Source organism: Elgaria multicarinata, chromosome 11 (assembly GCF_023053635.1).
Source record: "Elgaria multicarinata webbii isolate HBS135686 ecotype San Diego chromosome 11, rElgMul1.1.pri, whole genome shotgun sequence".
In the NCBI taxonomy this organism is placed as follows: domain Eukaryota; kingdom Metazoa; phylum Chordata; class Lepidosauria; order Squamata; family Anguidae; genus Elgaria; species Elgaria multicarinata.
In genome coordinates, this window is record NC_086181.1 from 18,603,560 (window position 1) to 18,618,941 (window position 15,382).

General features: G+C 46.9%; 1 protein-coding gene across 2 annotated transcripts in view; it reads left to right on the forward strand.

The window, feature by feature from the left end:
• The window catches only part of LOC134406531 (RNA binding protein fox-1 homolog 1-like), a 42,588-nt gene extending 33,486 nt beyond the window's left edge, over nucleotides 1-9,102 (forward strand). Inside the window, exons 6-12 of one of the 2 annotated variants that reach the window (XM_063138002.1) lie at nucleotides 37-97; nucleotides 1,485-1,538; nucleotides 2,964-3,099; nucleotides 4,240-4,279; nucleotides 5,143-5,219; nucleotides 5,632-5,704; nucleotides 8,639-9,102. In XM_063138002.1, the coding sequence (XP_062994072.1) occupies nucleotides 37-97; nucleotides 1,485-1,538; nucleotides 2,964-3,099; nucleotides 4,240-4,279; nucleotides 5,143-5,219; nucleotides 5,632-5,704; nucleotides 8,639-8,725 (528 nt within the window). In that variant the 3' untranslated portion in view covers nucleotides 8,726-9,102. Of the gene's footprint in view, nucleotides 1-36; nucleotides 98-1,484; nucleotides 1,539-2,963; nucleotides 3,100-4,239; nucleotides 4,280-5,142; nucleotides 5,220-5,631; nucleotides 5,705-8,633 lie in introns of both variants that reach the window. The other variant, XM_063138003.1, reaches the window with a different exon arrangement.
• The last annotated feature ends 6,280 nt before the right edge of the window (nucleotides 9,103-15,382 follow it).

The window sequence follows — 15,382 nt, forward strand, 5'->3', positions numbered from 1 at the left end:
AGAGAGAGATCACCTCTGCTTCCCCCTCTGCTCCAGGTCAACAACGCCACTGCCCGTTTGGTCACCAAGAAGCCCCCAGCAGCACCTGTGATGAATGGTACGTACATTGTATCCTTGGATGCAGAAACTTCTCACACACACACCCGCCCCAGTTTCGGTTATTTAGCAGAAACGGAAAGACGCTGATCGAGTCCCTCTCTACTTTATCGTTACTTTATATGTCCTGTTGCCCAGTCTGAGACTGAAAACAGGTGAGCCCTGGCTTAGACAAAGCCTTGTGTCTTTTTTGTATTTTCATTCACATATATAGCCTCTGCCAAGAAGCCTCTGCCATGGCAGTGTTGCTGAGCTGTCCATTCCCCAATTCTTCAGCAGAAGTGCCTTAAGGGGTAGAGATCTAAAATAAAGGTCTAAACCAAAGCGCAGTTAGCAGGCCTAGCTTTATATGACAGATTTAGTCTGTCAGGTCCCTGTCTCTCATGTGCATACACATGGTGCTATACCCTGGTTCGGTAGCGTGTGTGTGTGTGTGTGTGAAGCTGCAAACACATGGGTAAGATCACTGTGTGAGCATGTGGGAAAGATTTATGTCATGAATGGGCAGCTTAGGGCCTCTTTGCCCCTGCTGGGGCCTTCACCCTTGTCCCCTTCTAGGGCTTCTGGGAGCACATTTTTGCTTCAAAACAAAGGCACATGCTCCTTGTTTTAAGGATAAACAAGACCTTGTCCTAAAGAGAGCCCAACACTTTTTGGCCACTGCAGCAGCAAATTCAGGGGTAGCGGGTGCTGCCAAAAAGGCCCGGTGTGTGCATGTGTGATGCCCAGGGGTCATCTCTTGCCCATTCCTGACTATGTGTTCAGTCCCTTCCACATAATTGTAGCATTCACACATAAGATGTCATAATTCATAATTCATTATGACATAATGTGTCATAATCACAATTCACACATTATGTGTCCCTTCCACATAATTGTAGCATTCACACGGAATAACGGGCTCAAGTTAAAGGAAGCCAGATTCCAGCTGGACATCAGGAAAAACTTCCTGACTGTTAGAGCAGTATGACAATGGAATCAGTTACCTAGGGAGGTTGTGGGCTCTCCCACACCAGAGGCAGTCAAGAGGCAGCTGGACAAGCATCTGTCAGGGATGCTTTAGGGTGGATTCCTGCATTGAGCAGGGGGTTGGACTCGATGGCCTTGTAGGCCCCTTCCAACTCTGCTATTCTATGATTCTATGATTCTATGAACAACAGTGGTGTGGTATAGCGCCCCAGGGAGTGGATTCCGCAATTTTTGGTGTTTGCTTGTGAAGGGGGGCATTTTCTGCCATGGCTGGTGTGTGTTCTGGTGAGGTTCTTTTTGGATGCAGTGGGAAGGATCCGAGTATCATTATGTGCGGGTGAGTGTAACGACAATTAAGGGACGGATTTCTTTTCTGTGTCACACATCCTCTCCGCCCCGGTGTGTCTGTCCTTTTGTAGGATGGAAGATCAATCCTGTCGTTGGGGCCGTCTACGCTCCTGACCTGTACACGGGTAAGTGGGCTCTGTGGTAAAGTGCATGCAACAGTACTGTGGTGAGTGAACAGCTAATATTTCTAGGAGGGGGGGGGCATCTTCTTCCCAGAGGCAGCATGGGAAGCAGAACGCCAAAGTTAGTTAAGAGCTCTAAGCTTCAGTCGTGTTTTAGATGAAAAAAAGCTGCTTTAGGTTTGTAAGAAGCTATGTCTGTTCTTACTGGAAGCCCGGGATCCTGCTAAATCTCTATTTCAGGGCTAGGCAGCTTGTAGCCTTCCAGATGTTTTGGCCTACAACTCCCATGACCCCTCGCCACTGGCTATGTTGCCAGGGACTGATGGGAATTGCAGGCCCAAGCACCTGCCAGACCGCAGGTCGCCCGCCCCTGCTCTATCACAACGGACCCTTCCTGCCATTTCTCTCCCCCTCCTTATCTGGTCGCAGTCCCATTTTCTCCCCTCGCTTGACCCTCCTGGGCCACTTACCCCAGCTCCCAATCCCTGCATGTATTTAGGATGGAGTTGCGTAAGCTCTGTTTGATGACTCCCCTTCTTACTACTGACCCTCTGCAGCGCTGGTTCTGCCAAGAGGCAGAGGGCAGGTTAGGACGTCACTTTAATCCAGGATGGCTTAATAAGCTACGGACAGTAGCTTAGTTTTTAAGTAGTCCATGATACCCTGCCACACGCATGGGCTAATTAGCTACTGTTCGTACCTAATTAAGCTACTATGTGTAATTTGAGTCGTCCTCCTGTCCCGCTGCAGTCCTGCTGCCCAAGAGCTCTGGTATCCTATCTTCTCTTGCAACGTTTTAAGCCCATTGAAGCCTCTTGCCCCTGAGACAATACCGGGTTTAAGCTGTTCCCCATACCAATACCGTAGCAGCGCAGGATTTTGAAAGTGCCTCAGGTGTCCCCCCAACACCCCCAAAAAATTCAGCTACGGGGTGAACAGAAAGTGGAACTCCAAACTTCCACTCCCAGCATCCCTGGCCATTGACCATGCTGGCAAGGGCTTCTGGGAGTTGAAGTCCAAAACATTTGGAAAACGACCTTCTGCCCAGCCCTGCGCTACATACTACACAATGTAGCATAAGGTGTAGTTTGCTCCTCAGGGCATTTTGGGCTCTTCTGTCCCCTTCTCTGGCAAATGCTTTAGACCTCACAATGTGCTCTCATTTATTTATTTATTACATTTTTATACTGCCCATTTTTAGAAGGCGTTTAAAAGCTATAACACTTTCCGCCTCCCAAACCACACGGGGGGAGGGTTTTTCCAGAGCATAGGGGCCACTACAGATTGCACCCAGTTCTATTGACCTCCATGTTCAAGTCTGCCCCCCCCCACGGCCATTTCTGTCCCTAATGAGATGTGCATTCATCCTTTCTTTCTCTCTCCTGCCCCGCCCCTCTCCCTCTGCATATTCTGCTCCCTCCCACCCAGTGGCAAGCATCCCTTACCCCATGATGGCACCGGCTGCCCTGGCCTATCGCGGGGCCCTGCGGGGGAGGGGCCGAGCTGCCATCTATAATCCCATCCGAGCGGCACCCGCCCCCTCTCCAGTTCCAGCCTATGGCAGGTGAGCATCGCAGGGGCAAGGTGGGAGGATGACCCTGCTGGCTGTTTATTTTTCATGGGGAGAGGCCATAAAACAGCCTACCCTACCCTGGTGCCTTTCAGGTGTGTGTGTGTGTGTGTGTGTGTGTGTGTGTGTGCGTGTGTGCTTTTATTTATTTATTTAAAGGTGTTTTTTCTCTCCACTGCGCAGCTAAAAAAGTTCCTGGGGTGGCTTTTTCAAATTTCAAATTTTCAAAATGTATTACGGTCAGAGACCAGCAAAATAAAAATAGCAGGAAATACAATCATTTTAAAAGCAAAATACAGTGATGATAAAAGCAAGCCAAATTAAGAACAGGGAGACAAAAGTTGCAACTAACAGTCTCTAACCATCAGGTTAGAATAACTACAATTACAACTATTGTAAAGACAGTCCTGTTAAAGACTGAAGAACAGGAATCATGTATCCGAAACACAAAATGTCATAAACGAAATAGTAATTGCAGAGGCTTACTATCCTTGGTTTATCATAATTTTTCTGCAGGTGATAGCAGAAGCACAGAATCATGCTACATCTGATAATAGGTGTTTTAAATGAAATGCTTCAGATCTCCCTGGTTTTTTTTTTAAAAAAAGAATTGGGGTAATAAGATCTTTACGGAGGTCACAGTAAAAAAGACAGTGGAGTAATACACGGGCTTCAATTTCCACACTTCCCATGTCACAAGGGCATATTCGCTCTTGAACAGGGATCTTATTATATCTGCCTTCGAGGAGTATAGAACATTTAATCTGGTTAACATAAAAGCTTCCCTATATTTGGGAATTGATAGGCTTGACATATAATTTGGCATTGCAAATGCTCCTACATAGTCCTGATAGTTGGGATGGCGTTGGCATACAGCCTGGGGTGGCTTACATATAATCAGTAAAACAAAGCAGTCCCTGCTTGCAGACTTAAAGTTTAAGAAGACACGGCATGTGTGGAAAAAGGATTGGGAAGGGGAGGCTGAAAAAAATCAAATCATTCAGTACAGCCCTGCTGGAGTGGCTGCTAGCGGTTAGGCCGGAGGGTTCTTCGCAGGGATGGAACTACAATTCTTATCATCCCCAGTCCTCACACTGATTTATCGCTTTCTTTTCTCCTTCTCTACCCACCCAGCGTACTCTATCCTGAGGGTCTGTACGGTTCTGATCTCTACGTAAGTCCGTAGATGGTTGTCTTCAGGGAGCAGGATTCAAAGGTCCTGTACGTTTGCTGGGGCCAGCAGTCTGAGGGCAGAGAAAGTGGGGGGAGAGGCGCTGCCTTCCTGGGCCCTGAAGGGGAAGGGCCGTGGGGTGGATCTTTGGGGCAGCTCTGAGGATGGGTGAGCTAGCAAATAGCACTAGTGAAACCGGCAGGCCAGATGGAGTCAGCAGGAGGGAAGGGATGCTCCAGGAACAACGCTTAAGATGGCATGGGGAAGGAGGCTGGGGTGGAGACATAGGAAGCTGCCTTATACGCGGTCAGCCTCTATATATCAGCTCCTGGGGAACATGGGCAGGGAGGTGCTGTTGGACTCCTGTGGATTTCCTGTGGGCAGCTGGTTGACCACTGTGTGAACAGAATGACGGCCCAGATGAGCCTTTGATCTGATCCTGCAGCATGCTTCTCGCATTCTTATGCCACCTGCCCTCCAGATGATTTAGACTTAAATTTCCACCAGCCTCAGCATGGCTAAGAATCAGGAATGTTGGGAGTTGTAGTCCAAAACATCTAGAGGGCACCACGTTGGGGCAGGCCGGGATAGCAGGTCTCCGGGATGCAAAGGGAGTGCATAGGAGGAGAGAAACCCACCGGGCAGGAGTGGGTTTTTTTGGCAAAAAAGTGACCCTGTGGACTGTAGATGCAGTTAGGTTGAATAAAAAGGTGGGTTCATGCTTGGTTGGTTGAGGAAAGGGGAAAGGAGCTGTCTGGAGCAAGTCTTGTTTTCCTTTGAGAAATTGGGAGGAGGAGGAGGAGGTTTCTGGACTCACACACATTGTGGGCAATTGGTCTGATTCTTCACTGTTCTTTGAATTGCAGGGCTACCCTGCAGCTTACAGAGTGGCCCAGACGCCAGCAGCAGCAGCTGCAACAGCAGCAGCAGCTTATAGTGATGGGTGAGTGGGAAGCAGAAGAATCCCTCGTGTCTCTAGTCCGGTGCCCCTAAGGCGGGGTGTGTGTGTTGAACCTCTTTCAGCCTATGGACCAAAATCAATTTGGGAGAAAGCTCTCGGGGGCTGCATTCCAATAGCGGGTGGAGCCGAAAGTAAACACGGCGGGGCTATAGGAAAAGGGTGGGCCCAAAATGCAATGTCCAGAAAACCGTCATCAGTTGGCCTTTGGAGGAAGTGGGGGTGGGGCCAAGGGGAAACAGGGGTGGGGCCATCTGGCGCAACCGGGGGGGTGGGCTGTCGGCCCTGGCCTGCAGTTGGGCTGCATTCGGCCCATGGGCCTAAGGTTCAACACCCTTGCTCTTAGGGCTTGCTTACAGATGTCCTCTTGGGTCTTTCCCCTCCCCCTCTTGCACAGGTATGGACGGGTCTACACTACTGCCGAGCCCTACCACCACGCAGTGACGCCCGCCTATGGAGTCGGTGCCATGGTGAGCTATTGTATCACTGGGCGTGTCCCATCTTGATCCTAGAATCACAGAGCTGGGTGGGGGGACAGAAGGCCATCTCATCCGATCCTCCGTTGCAAAGCTGGATCCCCAGGGATCTGCCTAGGCCCTGGCCATGTAAGCACTGTGCAAGTTCAACTGGAGGGAAGTTGCTTGAAGAGCAGACAGCTTGCGATGGTGAAGGCAAGTGAGCTTGACTCACACATGGGAAGGCAGCCTCCACCCAAAAGAAGGATTCTGTCTTAGACTTGCTCTAGAGTGGGAGGGGGTGGTTTCCTGCACCCGCCCAACCCCCTGTTGAACATTTTTACCTCCATCAAAAAAACCAACCCCAGCCCAAGTTAGGTGACTACTTAAAAAAAAAAAGGTGGAAAATGATGGTGTGTTCAGGAGTGAGTGCCTTTCCTTTTAACTGGCTTGAGTTGTCCTTGGTAATGCAGCATTGTGACAGCAGCCCCTACACTCCGTAACTCTGAGATGGGCCTCCGACTCCCATCAGCCCCTAGCCAGCATAGCTGATGGTAAGGGATGATGGGAGTTGTAGAGCCACAAGTTGTCCACCTCTGCCATAACTGGGTTATTGCTCAGGTATCTAAGGAGGGCGGAGGCAGAACATGCAATCACAAGAGGGGAAAATGCTGCTGAAGCAGCAATTGAGGGGAAATAAGATCTGTAAACAGGATTGCAAAAAAGATAAACTCCTTCCTTGGGAGAATATGTCCGTCCCTTCCATCCCCCGAGGTGGGGATATTCCTCCTCCCTTCGCAGTGATTTCAAACCTGAAAATCAGAATGGGAGAATATTTCGCTTCGATCTGTTGTTGTTATTTGTTCCCGAGACTGGAGCTTCTTCTGTGCAATTTACCAAGAAGCAGTTTCAGTGTTTTCAACAATTGCAGCAGGCTGACCTTGCCATTTTATGAAGGATTTCTCGCAAAAAGAACCCTAAATAGCTGCGTAATCATACAATCACCGGCGATCATACAATCACTGTATTCTTAGAGCCAAAGAATACAGATGTCCATGCAAAGGAAGAGTTCTGATCTGTACACAGCAGCCAGTGTTTCATGCAGGGTTAAGATACAGAAGGGCAAAAAATCTTTATCCTCTCAGCGTTCATGAAAACCAAGGTTTCAGGTTGCTTTTTGGTCACTGGGAACTCAAAAGAAAACTTTTTTGGGGAGCTCCCAGCACTATATTGCTGCCATCCCCAAACTGGTGTCCTCCAGATGTTTTGGACTACAACTCCCAGAATTCCTGACCATTGCCCATGCTGTCTGGGGCCAGTGGCAGCTGAAGTCCAAAACATCTGCAGGTTGGGGAAAGCTCCCATATCAGGCGTTGCTTGGCTGCATTGTTGCAAAATGATCAGCAGATGGTAGTGTTTGCTTGACCATTTAGGGTTTTCCAAGGTTCATAATGAGTACAACTCACATTCACACTCTTTGGTCCTATGTGGGATTCCAATTCTGATGCTTAACGTTTAGCAATTTAACAAGTCCCAATGGGGGAAAAAAATTGCAAGACAGAATTGCCTTGGTCTTCTGTGGCATATCCAATATGGAAATTTTGTATCTCTTGTATATTTATTTATTCATTCATTCAAAAAATGTTCTAGATCGCCTGTCAAAACGTATACAACATAAAAATCTATCCAGGATTGGAAGTTGAAGGCCAAACCATAACGTCAATATTCAAATTTACACTATCAATAGACAACAATCACTAAAAAACACTAAAGCCATAGCAGATGGCCATCCGTTAAAAATCATAACAGGTCTTTGCAAATCATCAAATGCAGAGGCGAATAAAAGAAAAAGGCTTCTATGTGCGCCTAAATCGCAGCAAGGTTGGCAAATGTTTGGTTTTGGGTGGAGAGGGTGTTACCACTGAGAAGGCCCTCTTCCTGGTTGTCACAAGATGGGCATCTGCAGGATGTGGCCAACCAGGAGGGCCTCTGCTGATAATCGAGGCAGCCGGACAGGTCTATACGGGAGAAGGCATTCTCTCGGATATCCCTGCACAAGCTTCACATGTGAGGACAGCCGTGCAGCTCCCCAAAGGAGGGATGCATGGAAGTTCTTTTTTGAGATGTGAAAGAGAAGCGTAGAGACAGGAAGCATGAGGTGCTTGTGCTGCCTGCCTGCCTCCACCCACCCCTCTCCATGTGGACCTTCCAAATCATCTGGAGTTATTTCCTCTTCGGGATGTGCACCCTTCGCTGGGTGGATCGTGCTTTATTTTAGACATTCAGGGTTGATCTGTGATGGGACAGGGGTGGCTTGTGTGAATGGGCTATATTTGAGAAGGGGGTTGGACTAGATGATACATACAAATACCAACTTCATTCTCTGAGTAGGGACCCTTACATAGCCAAAATGGCACCATCCACTCACAAGGGGGAGGTATCCACAGGCTTGGGGGAGCCCTGGAATTTGTGGAAGTACTAAAAGACTTCAGGAAAAGAGAAAGAAAAACCTTAAGGGCAGGGAACCCTCAAAGTGGAATGCTGTTGGACTATTGGGGCGGGATGGAATAGAGTATCATGGAAAGGGGCGTGGCTGGCTGGAACCCAGAACACCAGCACTCCACACTGCAACACTTTGTTGCAGATCCTATTGTTTAAATACAGTATATGGCTAAAATGTATATAGCACTTTCTAGACTTGTGTACTTCAGTGGACAGGTCCCACCCCCTTTGGAGCTGATGGTGTAATATTTTGAAATGCAAGAGACTCCAGAGGAAAGGGAGAAAATGGGAGAAGCAGTTGCGTTATGGCTAGGGTGTTTGCTACAGGAGAGGCGGGGTGTGGGGGAGTCCAGAGCTTTTGGATTCCTTCCTGTTCTCTCATGTAGACTCTCTCTCTGACTGGAGGCTCGCCTCCCATGCCTGCTTTCTCTCTTTCTGGCAGGCCAGCTTGTACCGAGGAGGATGCAACCGCTTCACTCCATACTGAAGGACCAAGCGCTGGTGCTGAGCAAGTCGGAGGCGCCTGTGAGCTGATGGCACAGATGGTGGGACCCGGCGCTGAGAACTTTGTGTGTGTGTGTGTGTGTGTGTGTGTGTGTGTGTGTGTGAGTGAGAGAGAGAAAGACAGGCAGGGAGGGGCTTGGCTCAGATACCTCACAACCAGTAATACACTTGACACTGGAGATAGCTCAGGAGTTCCCCGTGGCCCCTGTGGACAGCTCAGGAGTTTCCCATGGATCCCATAACAACCTTCAGCATGACTCTCAATTCTGGTCTCTCCTGCGTTTTGCTGTCAGACCGAGGCCAGTGGTTGGATGGCAAACCAAATTCAGATGCAGAACAAACTGAAAACATGCAGTCCCAGCTCCTGTAGGTTTCAGGAATTGGGATCGCCAATTCCTATGATGGGGTGGGGGTGGGGGAATGGAATTTGAGTCTCGTCGAAGTCCTTTCTTTGAACCCTATCCTACAGTTCTCTGTGCTCCGCAGCGGGCTTAGGGAAGCTTTCAATCTCATTATTGGGTCTTCTTTGTCTGATTCTCCCAGAATGTTGAAACCGCTTCCAAGCGGTTTAACAGTTCCATTGTCCTGCTAAGCAACCTTGGAAGACGTTCAAGATGGGAGCTAGGTCTCTTAACCATGAATACTCAAGCCCTGCACTAAATGGCAGACCAGTCTTCCTCAATCTGGTGCCCTCCTGGGGGATGCTGGGATTTGTAGTTCAATGCATCAGGAGGGCACCAGATTGGGGGATGCTGTGATAGTCTCTGGTGTGTGCGGAGGAATGATGCCATTCGGAACTGTTTTCAAACTAGTCCCTGGATTTAGAGCCACCCACACTACAAGCGTTTATCAGTCCTAGCTTCCCCAAAGAATCCTGGGAACTGTCATTTCAAAATGCGGAGGCACCTCACACACACACACGTGGCAGTTCCCAGGGTTCCCTGGGGAGAAGGGAAATATGGTTTTCCCAATTGAGGTCTTTGTGTTATAGACACATCATATGGCAGGGCAAGGGAAGCCTGTGTCCCTCCAGATGTTGCTGGAGTGCAGCTCCAATCATCCCTGACTATTGGCCTTGCTGGCTGTGGCTGATGGGAGTTGTAATCCAACAACATTGAAGGGCCACAGGTCCCCTGCCTCTGCCATAGGGGTTAGTTCACGTTCAGAATTGCCTGTGGCACTCTCCCCTTCCTTCTCTCATTCCCTGTCTTTTTCCTTCTCTTTGACTGCTCTTGTATATTTTTCTCCTTCATGCTGTGGTCCTGCTGTACTCCTTTCTGTGTGCTCACCTGTATTTCAGATCTGCTTTGGGTATCAGCTCAGGACAGGGAGTGGTTGAAGCAAAGCCTCCTTTTTTTTCTGTGAAAACTTTTGAATTTTTTTTTTTTAATGATGATGATTTTAAAGGGGGAAATCATAGTATTTTGTTTATAAATATTATTTCCCTACTTTTAATTTTATCATGGAAAAATGTAAGCATGTTTCAGTTTTTGTCCTCCTCCCCCCCTCAAATCGCTGTGATGCAGAGAAATGGCTTTGCGCACAGGGATAGCAGAGATTGTCCTTGCATCAAGAAAACACAAACTCAACCCAAGGGATAGATTCCATGTGACGCTATTCAACAAGCGGATTCTGTTTTGCACAGCTCCCCTAGGCACATAGAAAGGGTTTTGTACATCTGTGCAGGGAGAAGCACGTGTATCCACACGCGCTCGTGTGCGCGCGCGCACACACACACACGAGTTCTGGATCCTGGTCAATGTTACATCAAGAATTAAACATTTTCAGAAAATGTAGACTGCAATCCATGCAGTTAGGCATTTCTACACTCTGTTGGTATCAATCTTGTTCACGTTCCCCCATTCAAATCCATGGGACTTTCTAAGTGCCTGATTTTGCATGGATTGCTCCTTCATAACCATATATATATATATATATATATATATATATATATATATATATATCCTATTTCTTTGATTCTAAGATGCACTTTTCCCCCCATATAAACATCCCTAAAAATGGGGTGCGTCTTGGAATTGCAAGTCTGTCTTAGGGGTTTTTTTTTCTGTTGGTGGTACTGAAATTAGTGTACGTCTTACAATCGATGGCATCTTACAATTGAAGAAATACGGTATGTATATAGGATATAGCTGGAAAATAATTTAGCATCGCAATCCTAGGCATGATTACTCAGAAGTAAGTCCTGTTGCATTCAATAGGACTTACTTCCAGATAAGTGTGTATAGGACTGCAGCGTGTATATGAGTGTGTATACACATACTCTGTGTGTGTGTCATATCAGATATAAAAAAATCGGTGAATTAGTAACCTTGAGAACTTTTTAGAATGCTGGGATGTAGATGTAGATTGTCCCAGTGAAGCAAATGGGTATTAATGCATATTTTATAAAGCATGTAACTTAGTGCAGTTCTGAAGCTTAAGCCTTTGATTTTTTTTTAGGCAATTGAAACAACGCCCAAAACGCCCCCAGAACTGGAATATGTCTTTACCAGAGCTTTTGTTTTCCCCAGAAGGCTGCTGATCCCAAAGCAGAACCTGTTTTCTATTCCTAGCACTTCTGCTTCACATGTATTTCTGGACTTTAGTGTCTCTGGCAGTGTCTGCTCAGCTCACGGTGCAATATCTCAGGGAAACCCTTCTAAGTAGATGCTTTGTTCTTCTTTTCACTGTTTCCTTGTTACTGTAATAAAATCCTGATTCTGGCTAATTTCTATTACTCTGCCTCTTCTTCCTCCTCGTCCTCCTCTGTTGCTTCCTCTTTCCTTGTCCTGACTGATGATTTGCTTCTTGTTTCCATTTCTCCACTCTTGGTTGGCAGGGGATGAGGTGTGTGTGCGCGTATCCGTGCGTGAGTGTGTGTGTGAGTGTGTGGAGGTGCGGGGTTGCAGATTGAGTCTGAAGACAGGCAGACTTTCATCCAGAGAGCTGAAAGTGGCTTGAAAAAGAGGAATCACTGCTCTGGGTGCAGACATTCACCCCTCCCCTTTTTTGGCCTCTTGTTAAATAGGTTTGGAAGGTTCCCCCCTCTTTTATTCAAACAAAAAAGCCTGTCAAACCTGTTTGACCACAGGTCATAGCAGACCAAAAGAACCGTGTATATGCCATGGGAAATAATGCCTCTGTCAAATCATTTTTGAGTGTTGTAAACACTCTTTGTCTGTTTCCAGTCTAAGAAGACTTGACTGTTAGGGGTAACACAGGTGGAGTAGCTTCCCTACTGCTCTTTGGAGCGGGGAAAACCTGTATCAGCCATTTTTGTCTCTTAAACTGCCACAGAGCCTTATTGTAGGGCCAGGATTTCTCTATAGCCACAGCAATTTGTGTGTTCTTCTGGATGAGTGTCAGGCTCAGAATCCAGTTCCCTGAGAACCCAAGCTTTCTCTCTCTCTCTCTCTCTTCTCTCTCCTCTCCTCTCCTCTCTTTTTTAAATTAAAAAAAAACACGTAAGTTTCTAGTCCTTGTGGCCAAGGAGCTTGAAAGCATGTGGGCAATGCCTTCTGAAATCTATGAAAGCAGTGAAAGGGTGGGATTTCAGTTCTCTGCCCAGTTCTATGTCCCAAGAGAGATGCACACGTTTTCAAAATATGCGGCTTCTTTCCCTTACCTCTGCTATCATCATTTCTAAGGAGATTTGTGTAGGGTTTCTTCTCCCCCCTCTGGCCACCTGAGGTGCAGGCTGCAGTTGGGGAACACCATTTTGGAAGGTGTCCATGCAGGAAAAACGTCAAATTCCTGCAAATAGGAAACTAAATCAGAACACGGGGGGAGAAAAGGTTTTTTTTTTTTTTTAAAAAAAAAAAAAACCCTCCCCTTTTGCCTGCTGTGTAGGGCGGCAGCTTAGACATCGCCAAAAGAAAGACAAATTGGGGTGCTGATTTGCATGTAATTTGCACATGCTAATTTGTATGTATAGAGATGCAAGTTTGGAAACAAGTTCTATAGGTTAAATAGAAGTGCAGCACATCTATCTTCCCCTAGTGGAGAAGCCCGGCCCTTTGCCCCCACCTACCAATGGAACGCAGCCCCCGAGAGCTGCTCTGAAATTGAATATCGGACCTCCACCTGAAGGAGGTTCCCCACCCTTGCGCTAGAGACAAACCATAGATTTCCATTTCCTCCTCCTTTTTTAAAAAAAACAACAAAAACAAAAAACTGTGTTCTGCTCCACATGGGAGTTCTAGTTTTTGCTTTTAAACTGGTTTGCATGTGACCTCTGGCCATGCTTATTTTGATTAACTTGGCTCCAAGTTAGCACCTGGCAGAATTTAATATGAAACTGACCGCAAGGGAATGGAGCAGATACGATTTCAATTGGAAAGGAGGCATTTTGCCTCTCAAAGAAATAGGTCTGCACTTACCTATTATTTATTTATTTATTTATTTATTTTCTATACTGCCAAATAGCCGAGGCTCTCTGAGAGGTTCACAACAATTCCTAAAAATAAATACAAAAACTACAGTATTACAAACATTATGATAAAACATGGTCTGAAGATGCAAAATTTAAGACAATTAAATAGCTAAAAACAATTTCAATGCATTATTATTATTATTATTATTATTATTATTATTATTTCAATTTACTACTACTGAAGTTATTATTGAAATTATTGTTTCAGTTCACTGCTGTCATGACTGTTACCACTGAGCCTTACTCCCTCCTTGGCCACTTCCTCTCATTCTCTTTTTCATTGCTTGCTCTTCTTTTCTCTTGCTCCTCTTTGCTTGCTCACATGTTTCCCTTTCTTCTTCCTTGTTGCTTCACCTCGTGGTTGTGCATCTCCCATCATTCTTCCTTCTGTTCTGGCTTGCCTGCTTGCTCATTATCTCATGCTCTCTTCTTGCTTAGTACACACACACACACACACACACACACACACACACGGTCAGAATTAGACAAACAATAGACATAATGAACAAGCCGCCATTGGTCCTTCTAGCCCAGTATTGTCGGCGTTGACTGGCAGTGAGTTACAGGCAGGATTCTCTCCTAGGCCTACACGGAGCTGCCAGGAATTGAACCTGGGGCCTTCTGGATGCAGAACAGATGCTCTACCGCTGTGCTACGGCCCTTTCCTTGAAGGGAAGGGATGGGGATGGGGGTGGAGACGGAATGGCTGGACCTCTTCCCTCTGCCCATTTTTCTTCTCAAGATCACCCATCTGTTTACTCTGATTGGAGGGTCGGTGTGTGTGTATATATATATATGAGAGAGAGAGAGAGAGAGAGAGAGAGAGAGTCTTACCCTTGTAGGGTTTAAAACAGCTACAGGGGGATTTTGAGCAGAGAAATGTCTGGAGAGCTTAAACTGGCCTTTCTCAGCTTGGTGTCCTCCAGGGATTTTGGACTACAACTCCCAGCATTCCTGTCCATTGGCCGTGCTGGCTGGGGCTGAGTTGAAAACATTTGGTGGGCACCTGGTTGGGGAAGGCTGGCTTAAGCAACTCTTGTCCACTCTCCTCCTCCCTCTTTCTCCACTTATACTCACAGCTTCCTGAGGCTGCATTTATATATATTTTTAAAGAAAATACTGGAGGAAATCTTATACATGACCACATCTTGCTCCTCGTTTGACCCTCATCCGCTTGGCCTTCAGCCTGATCCTGCGCTCTCTGTCTTCCCCCTTTTTCTCTTCCTCACTCCCTCTGCCTTCGCTCGCTTCTCGTTTGCTTTCTCCTCCATCGCTTTTGCTTCCTGTCTTCTTATGTGCGCTTGCTGGCTTGCCGGCCTTCCTTCCCTCTGTCGCTCTCTTTCCAACTCAGCCAGGCGCGTCTGCTCATGTTTTCATAATCCTGCGATAAGTCAATGCAGCATGAAAGCATGAGCCGGCGTCTCCTGTTCTCCTATGATCAGTCGTCGTCGCTTTGCTCCTCTCCTTGCCCAAGTTCTCCCGGTGTTAGGATGGCCAGGTGTCCTCTTTTACAGAGGACAGTCCTCTATTTGAAAGGCTGCCAGAGGACCATGCTCTGTTTGAAAATGTCCACTCCTGGAAAGCGTGTCTGGTTCAAGTCCGATTTAAAGATCAAGAACTCTCAGAAGGGAGAGCACCCAGAGGCCTTGAAGTCACCCATCGATACAGGCAGGCAGGCAGGCGCAATACCTGGTTGCAGTCTTCTCCACCATGATGAGATGTCCTGTATTTCTCCTTAAATAAGAATAATTATTTCTTAATGGTGAGATGGATTGTATCCCTATTTAATTATAATACCCATTTCTAAACTTGCACTCATATATATATATATATAGCGAGAGAGAGCATGTTCAAATATTATACACACTGTGTTCCCATTTCTGGTGATGTATATGTGGCCACCTTACCTGCTAAACTGTAAGAGCAAGTTCTTGCTATATTGGGCTGTCATCAGGGGAGGAAAAGTCACCAGCTGAAAATGATGGTGAGACCTCGCCTTGCATGCACGTGGCTTGGGGGCAACAAAAAATGCCGGGCTTCAGCTTTTGCATGCCTTCTCTCTCTCTCTCTCTCTCTCTCTCTCTCTCTCTCTCTCTCTCTCTCTCTCTCTCTCTCTCTCTCTGTCTGTCTCCAGCTTTGCTTGCGCTCTGTTTAGCCGACATCTCCATTGACATTCTTACTATCTCTTATCTCTCTGGTGCCACTTTGCTTTCTCTCTGCCTCCTCTCTCAGGCTTTCTCTTCTTTCCTTTCTCT